General features: G+C 39.7%; 1 protein-coding gene across 1 annotated transcript in view; it reads left to right on the forward strand.

Annotated features, from left to right (window-relative positions):
• Positions 1-5,491, forward strand: part of RORB (RAR related orphan receptor B) — a 181,317-nt gene extending 175,826 nt beyond the window's left edge. Inside the window, exon 10 of the mRNA XM_065878359.1 lies at positions 4,646-5,491. Coding sequence (XP_065734431.1) covers positions 4,646-4,801 — 156 coding nt within the window. The 3' untranslated portion in view covers positions 4,802-5,491. The remainder of the gene's footprint in view (positions 1-4,645) is intronic.
• Positions 5,492-12,001: the final 6,510 nt, after the last annotated feature.

A 12,001-nucleotide genomic window follows, 5' to 3' on the forward strand; every position in this document is an offset into this window, starting at 1 on the left:
TTAGGACTCTGTGCTTCCACTGCAGGGGTCACGGGTTCGACCCCTGGTCAGGGAGCTAAAATCCCGCATGCCGCACAGCCAAAAACAAACAAAGAAGTGAGTGGACAAGAGAAATAGATGTATGTAACCTCACTTAATGTGTCCTGTCTTTATCAGTGCTTCTGAAGTTTCTTCCACTTTGATCAAGCCATTGTTCACTTCCTGCTTCAGGTTGGAGGGCACCTTGATGGCCTGGAAGCCCACATGAACACAATCCTTAGTTTTCACCTCTGCATGTTCCATTCTTCCAACATCAAATGTACCAGCTATAAAATTGTGGATTTTCTCATAAAACGACCCTCTGGAAAGAAGCATAGGATTATTATCTCTTCTCCAACAGCTGCTTTTTAGTCTTGTAAGACCCCTGTAGGTATAAGCTAAAGCTTCCTTCTTGCGAGAAATGTTTATCGTAAGAGAGAGATGAGTGTGAAAATGCCTTTTTATAGACCGTCTGTCTACTCCTGCTATGGAGATTATTTAAACATGAAGAAATTTCATGATGATTTGAAATCGACTACCCACTCCATCTCCAAGTGCTTCTGGATCACCACCCCAGCTGTTTAAAAAGTTGTTGAGCCATTAACTGCTGCTGAGGTGAGCTCCCTTTGACTTGGGGGTCCTCCACCTGCAGTACGTAATATTAATGAGCAGTAAGTGACTGCCTGATGCTCCCTCCAAGAGGCCCTTCTGGGCTCTGACAAGTGCTGCCGCTGCTTCCTCATGGCCTCCTGGCCCATGGTGCCTCCAGAGTGCTGGATGCCCCTGTCAGCACTTCTATTCCCACAGCTAATTGGATGCCTTGAAATCAGCCCCTCCTGAGAGCACAGAGGTTGGCGAAGCTCTTCTGTCTTTTTCGGTGTTCTTTGCTCAAGTGGTCCCAATGCTCTATAAGAAAAAGCATTGGTCACCATTCAACCCAGTCTACAGATGAGCAACAGGGACAGGACTGAAATCCCCTAAAAGAGGGAACTAGATCCTGAACCAGACTTCCTTAAACCTAGTTTGGGGAAGGAAAGAAGCAGGAGTCCATATTTACTTTCCCAAACCAAACCCGTGGTTAAATATTTCCAATAAATGAACTATGGAATGATTTTGGCCATCCTCATACATTTAATTTTTCAACCACCCATTCTCTAAAGGAGCAGAAAACTGCTTTAAGAATTGTAATACATAGAATTCTACTTTATGAATCACAGTTTACTAAATGAGCAACTTACTTTAATTGCTACAAGAAAATGAAAATCGATAATGATGTTGCTTTTCATTTCAATAAAAGTAAATGGCTGATTTTCCCCATGCATTAACCCGCAATACACAGAGACTCAATTTTGGGTGCTTGGTTAGCGGCTAAGCTGGTTTCTTGCCCTCCATGTTATTTGGCTGAACAAGCAGGACCTTGACTGTTTCTCTCCTTGAGGGAAGCATTATGTGGGAATGATACATGACATCTAACACAGATATTGCCAGGATGGGCCAGGCACTCCATAGATAGTGTTGACTCATCTAACCCTTACAACAACCCTCTGAGATAGGGACTATCATAATTGACATATGACAGATAAGGAAGCTGAGAGGTTAAGTGACTTGCCCAAGATCACACAGCTGTAAATAGCAAGTCTGGGAGTCAGACCCAGACAGGCTTGAAAGCCCATATTTTTATCACTAGACTAATTCTCTTTATATAGTATTTGTGTCTCATAGGGAACTCAGGAAATTTCATTATTTGTCTCTCACCAAACTAACAGAACCAAGCAAATGAAACCTTCCCTCTCTTGATATGATAACTTTTTTTTTTTTTTGCGGTACGCAGGCCTCTCACTGTTGCGGCCTCTCCCGTTGCGGAGCACAGGCTCCAGACGCGCAGGCTCAGCGGCCACGGCTCACGGGCCCAGCCGCTCCGCGGCATGTGGGATCTTCCCAAACCGGGGCACGAACCCGTGTCCCCTGCATCGGCAGGCGGACTTTCAACCACTGCGCCACCAGGGAAGCCTATGATAACTTTTTTATCGGCCTCCTGAAAAGAAGCTAACTTGACACCCCGTTACCGGGACTATTTCTAATATGATAAAGAATTTACTCGTCAAAGAATTTACTTTGAAAAACAGTTGTAAATTTATGAGATTCGAACCTCTTAAATGGTGTTTCTCAAAGTCTGTTCTATGGACCCAGTGCACCAGCATCCTCAGGATATTTGTTTCAAACATGAAATCTGAGCCCCACACCTAGATTTCGTGAAACAGAATCCCTAGGAATGGATCCCGTAATCTGCATTTTTAGGAAGCACTCCAATAGTCCTGTGCACACCAAAGACTGACAAGCATTACAGAGCTGCATCTGGATGTTTTAGGAGCTCCACACATCATCAATTCAACTGCAGATGATGAGAGAAAGCTTTCAAAGTCTCTCTGCATTCAGTAGCTATTTCAGGGAGAATTGTAATGTGCAAGAAGTGTTCCGAAATTGTTGCAGTCTCCTTCTGTGTGAACCAGCTGGTTAAGAAAGCTTGAATAATTTCCCAAGGGACTCTAGTTAAAGTGGACACTTGTACACTCTTTACCTATGAAAATATAGAAAAGACACGGCTTTCCACCCTGGACTCAAAGAGAATCTTTCAGAATGGGATTCTGATAATTTTTCTCAAAACCCTACGAAAGACCTTAGCAGAGACTATGAGACCTAGCATAATCTGACCAAGCAGCCTCCCCAGCTTTATCCTTGAACATGCTCACCCACGGCTCCAGCGACAATGAACTTCCTTCAGTTCTAATAGCACCGATGATCCTGGAACATATTATGTACCCCCAGCCCCAGCGTCTAGTTAGCTCTCCCTCTCCCTTCAGAGCCCAGCTTAAATGGTCCTTTCTCAGAAGTGCCTGCCTTGAAGCAGTCAGAGCATTCTATTATCTACCACTTGTCCTAGCATCATTCCTCCATGGCACTCACCAGTTTTTCGGTCTCCTTTTGACTGTGTGGTCACTTTATTCATCTGTCTTCTCCCATAGTTCATAAGCAACAACAGTACTGTTTTGTGAATTCTGGTGTCTAGTAGAAGTGTCTGCTACCAGTTTAAATACCTCATAATGTTGGAGAGAAAGTCTTGATTCTCAGTCTAAAATTTAACATCCATTCTATAAAGATTTCATGATTTTGTTTTCATTTCTATCCCTATCATTAAATAGCAGTGGAACTAGAAAGTCTGAACCCCAGACTTATGTGTTCTAGATCCCTTTAATGAATATGTCAACAAGTCAAATCCTTATGGTATTTTTGAAGTTGCTTATAGTGTGGTTATATAGTCATTAGTTGTTAAAAGGAAAGTTAATAAAAGAGTGGAAATTTCTGATTTTGAAAAGCCACAAAGTAACTAATTATCTATTTCCTCCTTTACTTCAAAGGCTGAAATGGTTTCTTATTATTGAATAGGGTAGGGAGCGCAGTGAGCCTAATTGGTGATTAGATGGGTTTTACTTAATTTTATCATCACTTTCAAGTGTACCCTTGGTCAGCTGTATGAACTATCAAGCTTATCGTTTGTAAAAGTATTATCTATATGAGAACATTTCTTATTCCCACAGTAATTTGATCACAATGACATTTGGTTTCAAGCAATTTTGACACTAAATGATGGATTCTAAGTGTTCCAAAATTATAAGTGTGTCAAAAGCTAGAACTGTTCAGAACCTAAGACCTAATAGCATTTAACAAACTGTGGATATTTTAAATTATTAAAACACTGTCTTCTGGGTATTTAAACTCAAAAAATTACATTCTACATGATACTTATATATCAAAACCTAACAATTATAAGTGGATATTCTCCCATGAGTTTTTGAAACACCTCCTTAAGGAAGCTGAGTGCCAGTGACTTCCCAAATTCTCCCTTGATTAAATATAGGTTTCATTTTACTCATTACGGTGGGAAAGGATTAGAGAGCTACCGGCAAGCTAGTGACCTTGACAGAAAAGCCGTCCACATCGTTGTGAATTACACCTCACATGATTTAGGTTACACCTTCCTAACACTGTCACCTTCCAAAACTAAAAATTCTGATATTCACATCATAAAAAATCTATGGGAAATGATAGATAATAATATTAGCTAACAATTGTATTTCATGCCTACAGTATTCTTAACACTTCCATACAAATTTCCTCACTCAGTTTACACAACAACGCAATGAAGTACGTGCTATGAGTAAGCCCATTTTACAAATGAGAAAACTGAGACATAGAGGATGGCACAGCCACACGGCCATTTAGCTATTTTAGAACCAGGATTCCGACTCAGTCAGCCTGCCGAGAGAGCACCCCTCCTAACGATTAAACTAAACTACCTCCCATACCTACTTTATATAAGAACAGTGAATTAGGAAGCTTGGTCCTGCTTTCTTTCCTTCTCTTTATTTTCTCGTTAGAGAGTCAGGGAGGGAGGTGTTTTGTTTTGTTGTGTTCTAAAGGAGAAGCTGAAAGTGAGCCTTCTTTCTTTTTGAACATCTTTTTCCAAAGCCAGTTCCCTTCATCTGAGGCCAGGAAGGACACTGATTCAGGAGACAGAGCACTAATGAGCTTCCCCCTTTGTCTCCTTCCCTGTCTCTCCACTCTGCAGTTAATAGCCAAGATACCAACCATCACGGCAGTTTGCAACTTGCACGGGGAGAAACTGCAGGTATTTAAGCAATCGCATCCAGACATAGTGAATACACTCTTTCCTCCGTTATACAAGGAGCTCTTTAATCCTGACTGTGCCACCGTCTGCAAGTGAAGGTGACGAGCGAACTGTCTCATAGTCATGGAATGCAGCACCATTAAGACAAAAGCAATGTGTTCATGAAGACTTAAGGAAAATGTCACTACTGCAACATTAGGAATGTCCTGCACTTAATACAATTATTTTTCACCGCTACAGTTTGAAGAATGTAAATATGCACCTGAGTGGGGCTCTTTTATTTGTTTGTTTGTTTTTGAAATGACCATAAATATACAAATATAGGACACTGGGTGTTATCTTTTTTTTAATTTTATTCAGGTATGTTTGGGGAGACAACTGTTTATAGAATTTTATTGTAGATATATACAAGAACAGAGCAGTACTTTACATGATTACTTTTCCTGTTGATTGTTCAAATATAATTTAAGAAAATTCCACTTAATAGGCTTAACGATTTCTATGTTTTTAGATAGTTGATGCATGTATAAATTTGTAGCTGTCTTGGAAAGCACTGTGCATGTATGTAATGAGTATATAATATCTGAGAATATTATATATGACTATTACTTATACATGCACATGCACTGTGGCTTAAAATACCATACCTACTAGCAAAGGAGGTTCAGTCAGGCACTATTATGTTATTTACCTTGTGTTATATGTTACCTTTATGTTAGACAATCAGGATTTTGTTTTCCCAGCCAGAGTTTTCATCTATAGTTAATAGCAGAATGGTACCAATTCAGAAATGTCTACAAAGGAATAAATATAATGCATGACCTCTGTATAAAAACTCTGTTTCGATCAATGACATCAAAGCCTTGTCAAGATGGTACATATTGGAAAAAAAAAATAAGTATTTGGAGCCATTTTCCTGTTTTAAGAATTAGGCCACAGATAACATTGTGGAGTCCAGGGCTTTTTTGACCAAACAATAGATATTTCCACCAGGACACATAAAACAGTTTTTTTTTCTTTGGATTTCAAGTTGTGAAAGAACCTTCATTTTGGTGCTTATTGTATCTTTAACAGAGAAATACAGTCTGTAGATTATGACCACCAGCAATTTTTGCTAATAAAATTAGAGGAAAAGAGTAGGTCAGAGCCCAGGGTCCTAATGCCATTTCATGTAAACATTTTTCTCTCTAACCATTTTTTTTTTCAAAGAAGAGGAAGAAAGAGAATATACAAAGTAAAGAAGTAGCTCTTTATGTTCATTCTCTTGAATAAGAAGTTTGTTAGAAAATGCAGCAATAAAGGGGGAGGCAGGACTTTCTACATCCCTCTAGTCTGGGGTCTCTAATTTTTTCAACTCCAAAATGCTGTATTATAAAAATATAGCAAAACCTTGATAGATTAGAATAAAAGATCTGGGTTATTCTACAGAACTAATACACCTCAAAGCCAAAACTCTTTCCTGTGCTGTTTGAAATTGCATCATCCATCTAGCCGGGGATTATTTTTTTAGCAACTTTTAAAAGTACAGAATGCAAGAGGTGAGATCACGATTAGACAATTTGGATTTCCTAGTACTTCCTCACTTCTCCACTTGCTGACCAATCAAAGCAATCACCAGAAAAGCATAAATTCCAGGGAGTTTGTTCTGCCTGTGTTCTGGAGGCCTTATGCCTTTGGTCTCATTTGATCCAAAATAAGATTTTTTAAAAGGGAGCTAGAGAAGAGCTTAGTGTATAAGACACTGAAAATTATGATCTCCTATAAGTGTAGCCTGGCCATCAACTCATGAAGACCTGCCCTTTTCTCCTTGTCCAACACACACACACACACACAAATGCACACCTGCTTTGTGAAGTTTCCATCAGTGGAAACTTTGATTTTTTTTTTTTTTTAATCTCTTATGCTTTCCTGAAGTTAGATGGTTGAGAGCCATCTCCATGATGCCACAGAACTGCAAACTGATGATCAAACAGTAGTGTTAGTCTTTGCTTTTAGCAAACAGAGTCTTTGCCCACATCATGATTGATGAATTCCTAACCAATAGGGAAAAACAGAAAGGCTTTAAAATAATGAATCTCTTTCTCAACTACCGTTATATTCAATTAATTTAACTACATTGAACCAAATTACCTTCAGTGTCTAAGAAGACAGCTGTAGACTGCTTATTATGCTGCTACAGGGACTCAATTCTTTTTGGTGTAAATGTCACTCCTGCTAGCTCTTTGTATAAAGAATTAATTCCAAGAGTCATATTTCCTTCTAATGGAAAGATTACTTTACTGATTGCTAGGAAAACAGGGTAATGGAAGGCACTCAATTCAACCAAACCGTTTCCAAATGCAATGTATGTTTTATGATTGGCTTGTGATAGGCGATGCTTAATGTGTCTACTTGGTGTTTCCCTTTGAGCTTTGAACTTATGTCAAACTTTGTTTTCATTGTTCTGTTGGCTTAGTGTTTCCAATTGTCAGCCTGTAATTCCTGCTCAGTTGCAAAGGGAACCATTTGTTTCCTCCAGTTTACCTTAGAGGATTTAAATTGGCTCAATTGATGAAGTGGCTGAGAATTTCTCCTCCCCTGTCCCATGGGTGATATAGGAAAAAGATTGTTCCCCACATTTGCCTCAGGAGGTACTGGATTTGAATTTGTGTCGTTTCCACTAGTGCAAGCATTTCACTGGGACGGCATGAACCTTTTGAAGCTAGGGGACAGGAAACAGCTAGCAACTGAACCAGAACAAAATAGTGGAAACCAGTACACACTCAGCCCCGTTCAGTTGAGAAAAGAGATTTCCATTTTTCGCCACAGTTGCCAAATCTGTCCCTTGAAAGAGAGCCAAGTCATGTTTTCAGTGGTAACAAAGCACCTTTAAAAGCTGCCCTTTGAACATCTCCTGTGACTGCATCTCGAGGTATGTTGAAATTTCAGTTAAGAACAACTTTCTTTACCACACGCAGTCTTTGTCCCTGCCCCATGAAGACTCATGAGTGGTTGCAACACATTCATGATAAAATGTGCACTGGAAGAAAGGACCCAGGATCTGGACTTTTCACTTCAGACTTCGTAAATGACAATCACTGCTCGATGCAGATGTTGCACTGTATTCACTCAGGGATGTTTTGTTTTTTTTAAAAAAAAAAAAAAGAAGAAAAAAAAAGTACACCAAGAAGGAAGGAAAAAAAAAAAACAAAACAGGAAAATGACAGCAAAATGTAAATGGCATAAATTAAATATGCCAGTGAGAGAACCTCTCTGACAAGGCTTTCAGACCAACGAGCAGTAACTTCATGTTGTAAGCTGAATTTACTTTCACTGTTTGGACTTGCTGAAAAGTTGCTCATGAGCAGGAATAATGTAGTCTCATTTTCTAAAATCTGCTGAGAGCCCAATGATCCAGCTGCCCCATCTACAGGAATAGGTAGCTCCCAGAGAACCCAAGCTTCCTATGCAAGTCCTGAGCAAGCCATCTCAGCAGCATTCGATGAACCTGACAACGGAGGTGACCTGTGGTCCGTAAAAAGAAAGGCACATTTTGGAGGCAATATAGGAGAATAAGGGATTCCACATCTGGCTTAACATCTCACATCTGCCCCAACTCTCCATGACTCAGGTCCTCTTTGTATTCCTTTTTCTGCAGCTCTTTTATCCCCAAAGACTGAAAGCTGAGGGTGGAGATGTATTCGACAAACATACCCTTTCTGGATTTTCCTTGTTTAAATACTGTCTTCAGGGCTCTGGACTAAAGGACCACTGAGTAGGTGAAAACAGAGAATATAGTGGTCTCTTGGGTAGACTTCTTTGATAGAATCTATGAGACTCTGGATATTAACAGTAGGTGCCAGGGAGGCATCAGTTCATTTCCTATCGTAGCTGCCTGTTCAACACATAACTTCATAGCAGTCAAGCTCAACTGCTTGGAGGAAACCTCGCACATGGATAGTCAACTCAGGCTCACTTTCTACAGTCCCATGGGTACCAGACTTGACTGCAAAAGCAATTCTTGTGTCCCAAGGACGCAACTTAACAGCTTTTTTCAAAAACATCAGTCAGCTGCAAATGATGTCAGTTTTGTTCCATGTTCTTTGTTTCCATTTATTATAGAAGCAAGGAAGAATTCTACTGCTATTGGAAATTAGAAGAAATAACTTTTTCACGATTCTTTTTTCTCTGTAAACTTTAGTTTCCAGTGGGTTACGACGATTGACAGGAAATTCAGGCAAGGATGTCTGTGCCCAGACAGAACCACCGTTCAAGAGAACAGCAATAACTTTGAAGTGTGCATCTGTAGTCAAATTTTGTACAAAGTCCCTCTAAACAGACAGAAAGGCTCACCATCTGCTTTAGGTGAAGTGGTATTTGATTTTCTGCCCCCAACTACTAGTGCAAGCTGCCACCTGATATGGGAAACCACGTGGGTCTTTAGACAAGAGTTGACAACCATTTGGGGTTGGTAGTAGGGGAGTGTCTCAGGACACCAGAGGTACATGTTCATTTAAAGCAAAGGTTAAAAATTCCAAAGTCTAAAAGGGCCAGGGAGTTGATACAAATGAGCTTGCCACTAGCAGACCGGTGGCAAGCTAGCAAGGAAATGCCCCAATGAAAAGAGGCATCCAACAGTCAATTAAAGCTGAAGTATTGCTAAAGTTTCTAAATCTTATGCAGTCTCTTGAGTTGTAAATGTCAGTTGATTCAGAGCTTAGTGCAGACCAAACAAATATGTCTCCGGGCAGAAGGCGGTCCACGATTTGCAACCCCTGGTTTAAAGCAAAATCCAATCTAGGGGCCTGTTTGGCTGGAGCAAGTCTGTCCAGATACAACTCTGGATGATATCAGTCGGGGGTTAGGGGTCAGCAGATCTTGCTCTTCTGATTCTCAATTTCGTTTTCATATTTGACTATCACTGCTAGAATATATAGTAAGAGGTCAGCTTTAAAAATGGCAAACAGTCTAAAAATGAAAATAATTTAATGATGGCTTATAAAAGACACTTCCATCCGTTTTGCCCAAACTCCCAGCTTCATAGAACCAGGTGGTCAGATTTCTTGCCACTTTTCTTCTGAAAGTCCAATGCACAATTTTTATGCTTTTGAGTCTCAGTGTGTTTCTTTAGATGTGTGGCTTCATTATCTACGAGTTCTTACTTTTCCCTTGGTTGTAGCTAAAGAATTCATTCAATAATCACAATAGCATAGTCCTCCATTGTTATGAAGTGCGGGACCATGGACCCCTTTGCAGTGGATGGGGGTTGTCTGTTGGTGCACTTTTTTCCCAAGCTGCTGAAATTCCTCCAAAGTGAACCGGCCATAGTAATCTTTGCCTCCTGCATGACTGTCAGCACAACCTCCAGTGGATCAGACAGAGCAGCTCAGTGATTGTTCTTATGGCCAAAAATAAAGCACACGTTTACCGGCATTGAATAAGCCCAGCTGAGGGAAGCCAGGGAATGTGCATCCCTGCTGGGCAGCATGATCCTTCTATTAAACCATGCTCTTTGGGCAGCGGCTGGAGGGCATTTGCCCGCCTGGGTCACGACCAGATGCAGACATACACTAGGTATGTCTGAGAAGCTCCAGATCCCATCTCCAAGCACAGTACTGTCTGCTTCATCTGATTAACACACACACACACACACAGGAATGAAAACTACACCTATAGAAAACTGAGTATGTATTGTAGAAATGTAGAGGAAAAATAAAAATATTTTTTCAAATGTAATTACTTTTAATATATGCTTGTGGAAGGTCTAATACAATGTATGCTGTCTCTGTAATTTTTTCTGTAAATAACAAGAGACAGTGAATACACTGATTTTTCTATGTCTCTGTTTAAGCATAAGACTTTGTAACGATTTTTTTAGAGGGGGAAAAACCAACAAAGAGCGAATATGTACTTGCTTCCTTTCTGCGTGTTACGTACTTCTCAGAAACTGGTTGTAACAGTTTAAGCATCTTGACTGGTCATTGGTGTTAAGTGTACACTTCTTTTTATAAGACAGCTGAGAAAGGGACAGGGCTGTCAATTAAATCTGCTCCAAAGAATCTGTATTGAAGATTGGCCTAAGACCTGCAAACTCTATCTGAACTAGACAACATGAAAAAGGAAAGTTTAAAAAAAAATGTTGCCTAAGTCCTCTTTCCTCGTAGCAAATGGCTTAGTCCATATCCTTTCTGCATGGAATAGCTTAAGGAAAACAAACTCTGCTTTCTGATGAACAAAATATTTTTGTACACATTTATTTCGTATTAATAACCCCAAGGTCAGACCACTCATTCGCTGAAGCCATAACTGACCTTTACCAAATAAATGTTGTCAAGAACCTGGGGGAGGGTTGGGGAGAGACTGAGAGGGAGGAGAACTGAAGGTGTCATGAGCTGTGACAACACAGGCAGGAGCAAGTCTGATGGACCTGATGCTTTTCCTGCATCCCAAATACGAGTTTAAAAGGCTAGTATTTTATGATGACCGATTTATAATTTAAAAAAAAGATATTTAGATTTAAATGAGACTTTCCAGTATTTTTGAAATCCCTGACAATAATTCCTTGCTTTTAGGGTTGAGAGAAATGATTTTCATATACTTCCAACATTCAGAGATTTAATGTTTTTACCTTAGCTCCAGCTTATGCGTGTAAAGTGGAGAGCAGCGCTGCATCCTCCAGCGCTGAAACCATGTGCTGTTTGGGGCTTAGCTGTACCTACCGACCACTACTGCACCTTGAATGTGCAGCCTGTGTCTCTTACTAGCATGCACGTCGTTGCTGGCAACGCGCACCAGGTGCATTGCCAGACGTATGTAAAATAAAAGTATGCACTCTAAAAAGCATAATAATTATTCTTTTTTAAAGGAATAATGCCTCCTATAGTCTTTGATTTTTCTGGAGCTTAATTACATTATTACATGTATTATTATTGGCCTATAGAGGCAAAAGGCAAACTACAAATAAACCCAGTGACATATATAGTTTTAAAATCTACAATTTTCTGATCTCTCTCTCCTTGTTTAACATGTAAGGCCTAATTTCTGTGTACGTGAGTAAAACTGCAGCCTGAGTCATTTAGGAAGTAAGCATTGAGTTTTTTTATTATAAATATGCTAGAATAAAACAGCACTCCCTAACAATTAAAAACAGAGTTTTATATTACTTTAGAATGTAATAGGTTTTTGTCCTTATTTTATGTCCTGTAAATTATTAGTTGAATACTGTTAGCATTCCCTGATAATGCACACATGATTTCTGAATGTTTTCTGTAAATGACAATCAATGTTTATGAAGTTCCCTCCTTTAATGCTGAACAA

This window comes from Phocoena phocoena, chromosome 6 (genome assembly GCF_963924675.1).
Source record: "Phocoena phocoena chromosome 6, mPhoPho1.1, whole genome shotgun sequence".
Classification (NCBI taxonomy): domain Eukaryota; kingdom Metazoa; phylum Chordata; class Mammalia; order Artiodactyla; family Phocoenidae; genus Phocoena; species Phocoena phocoena.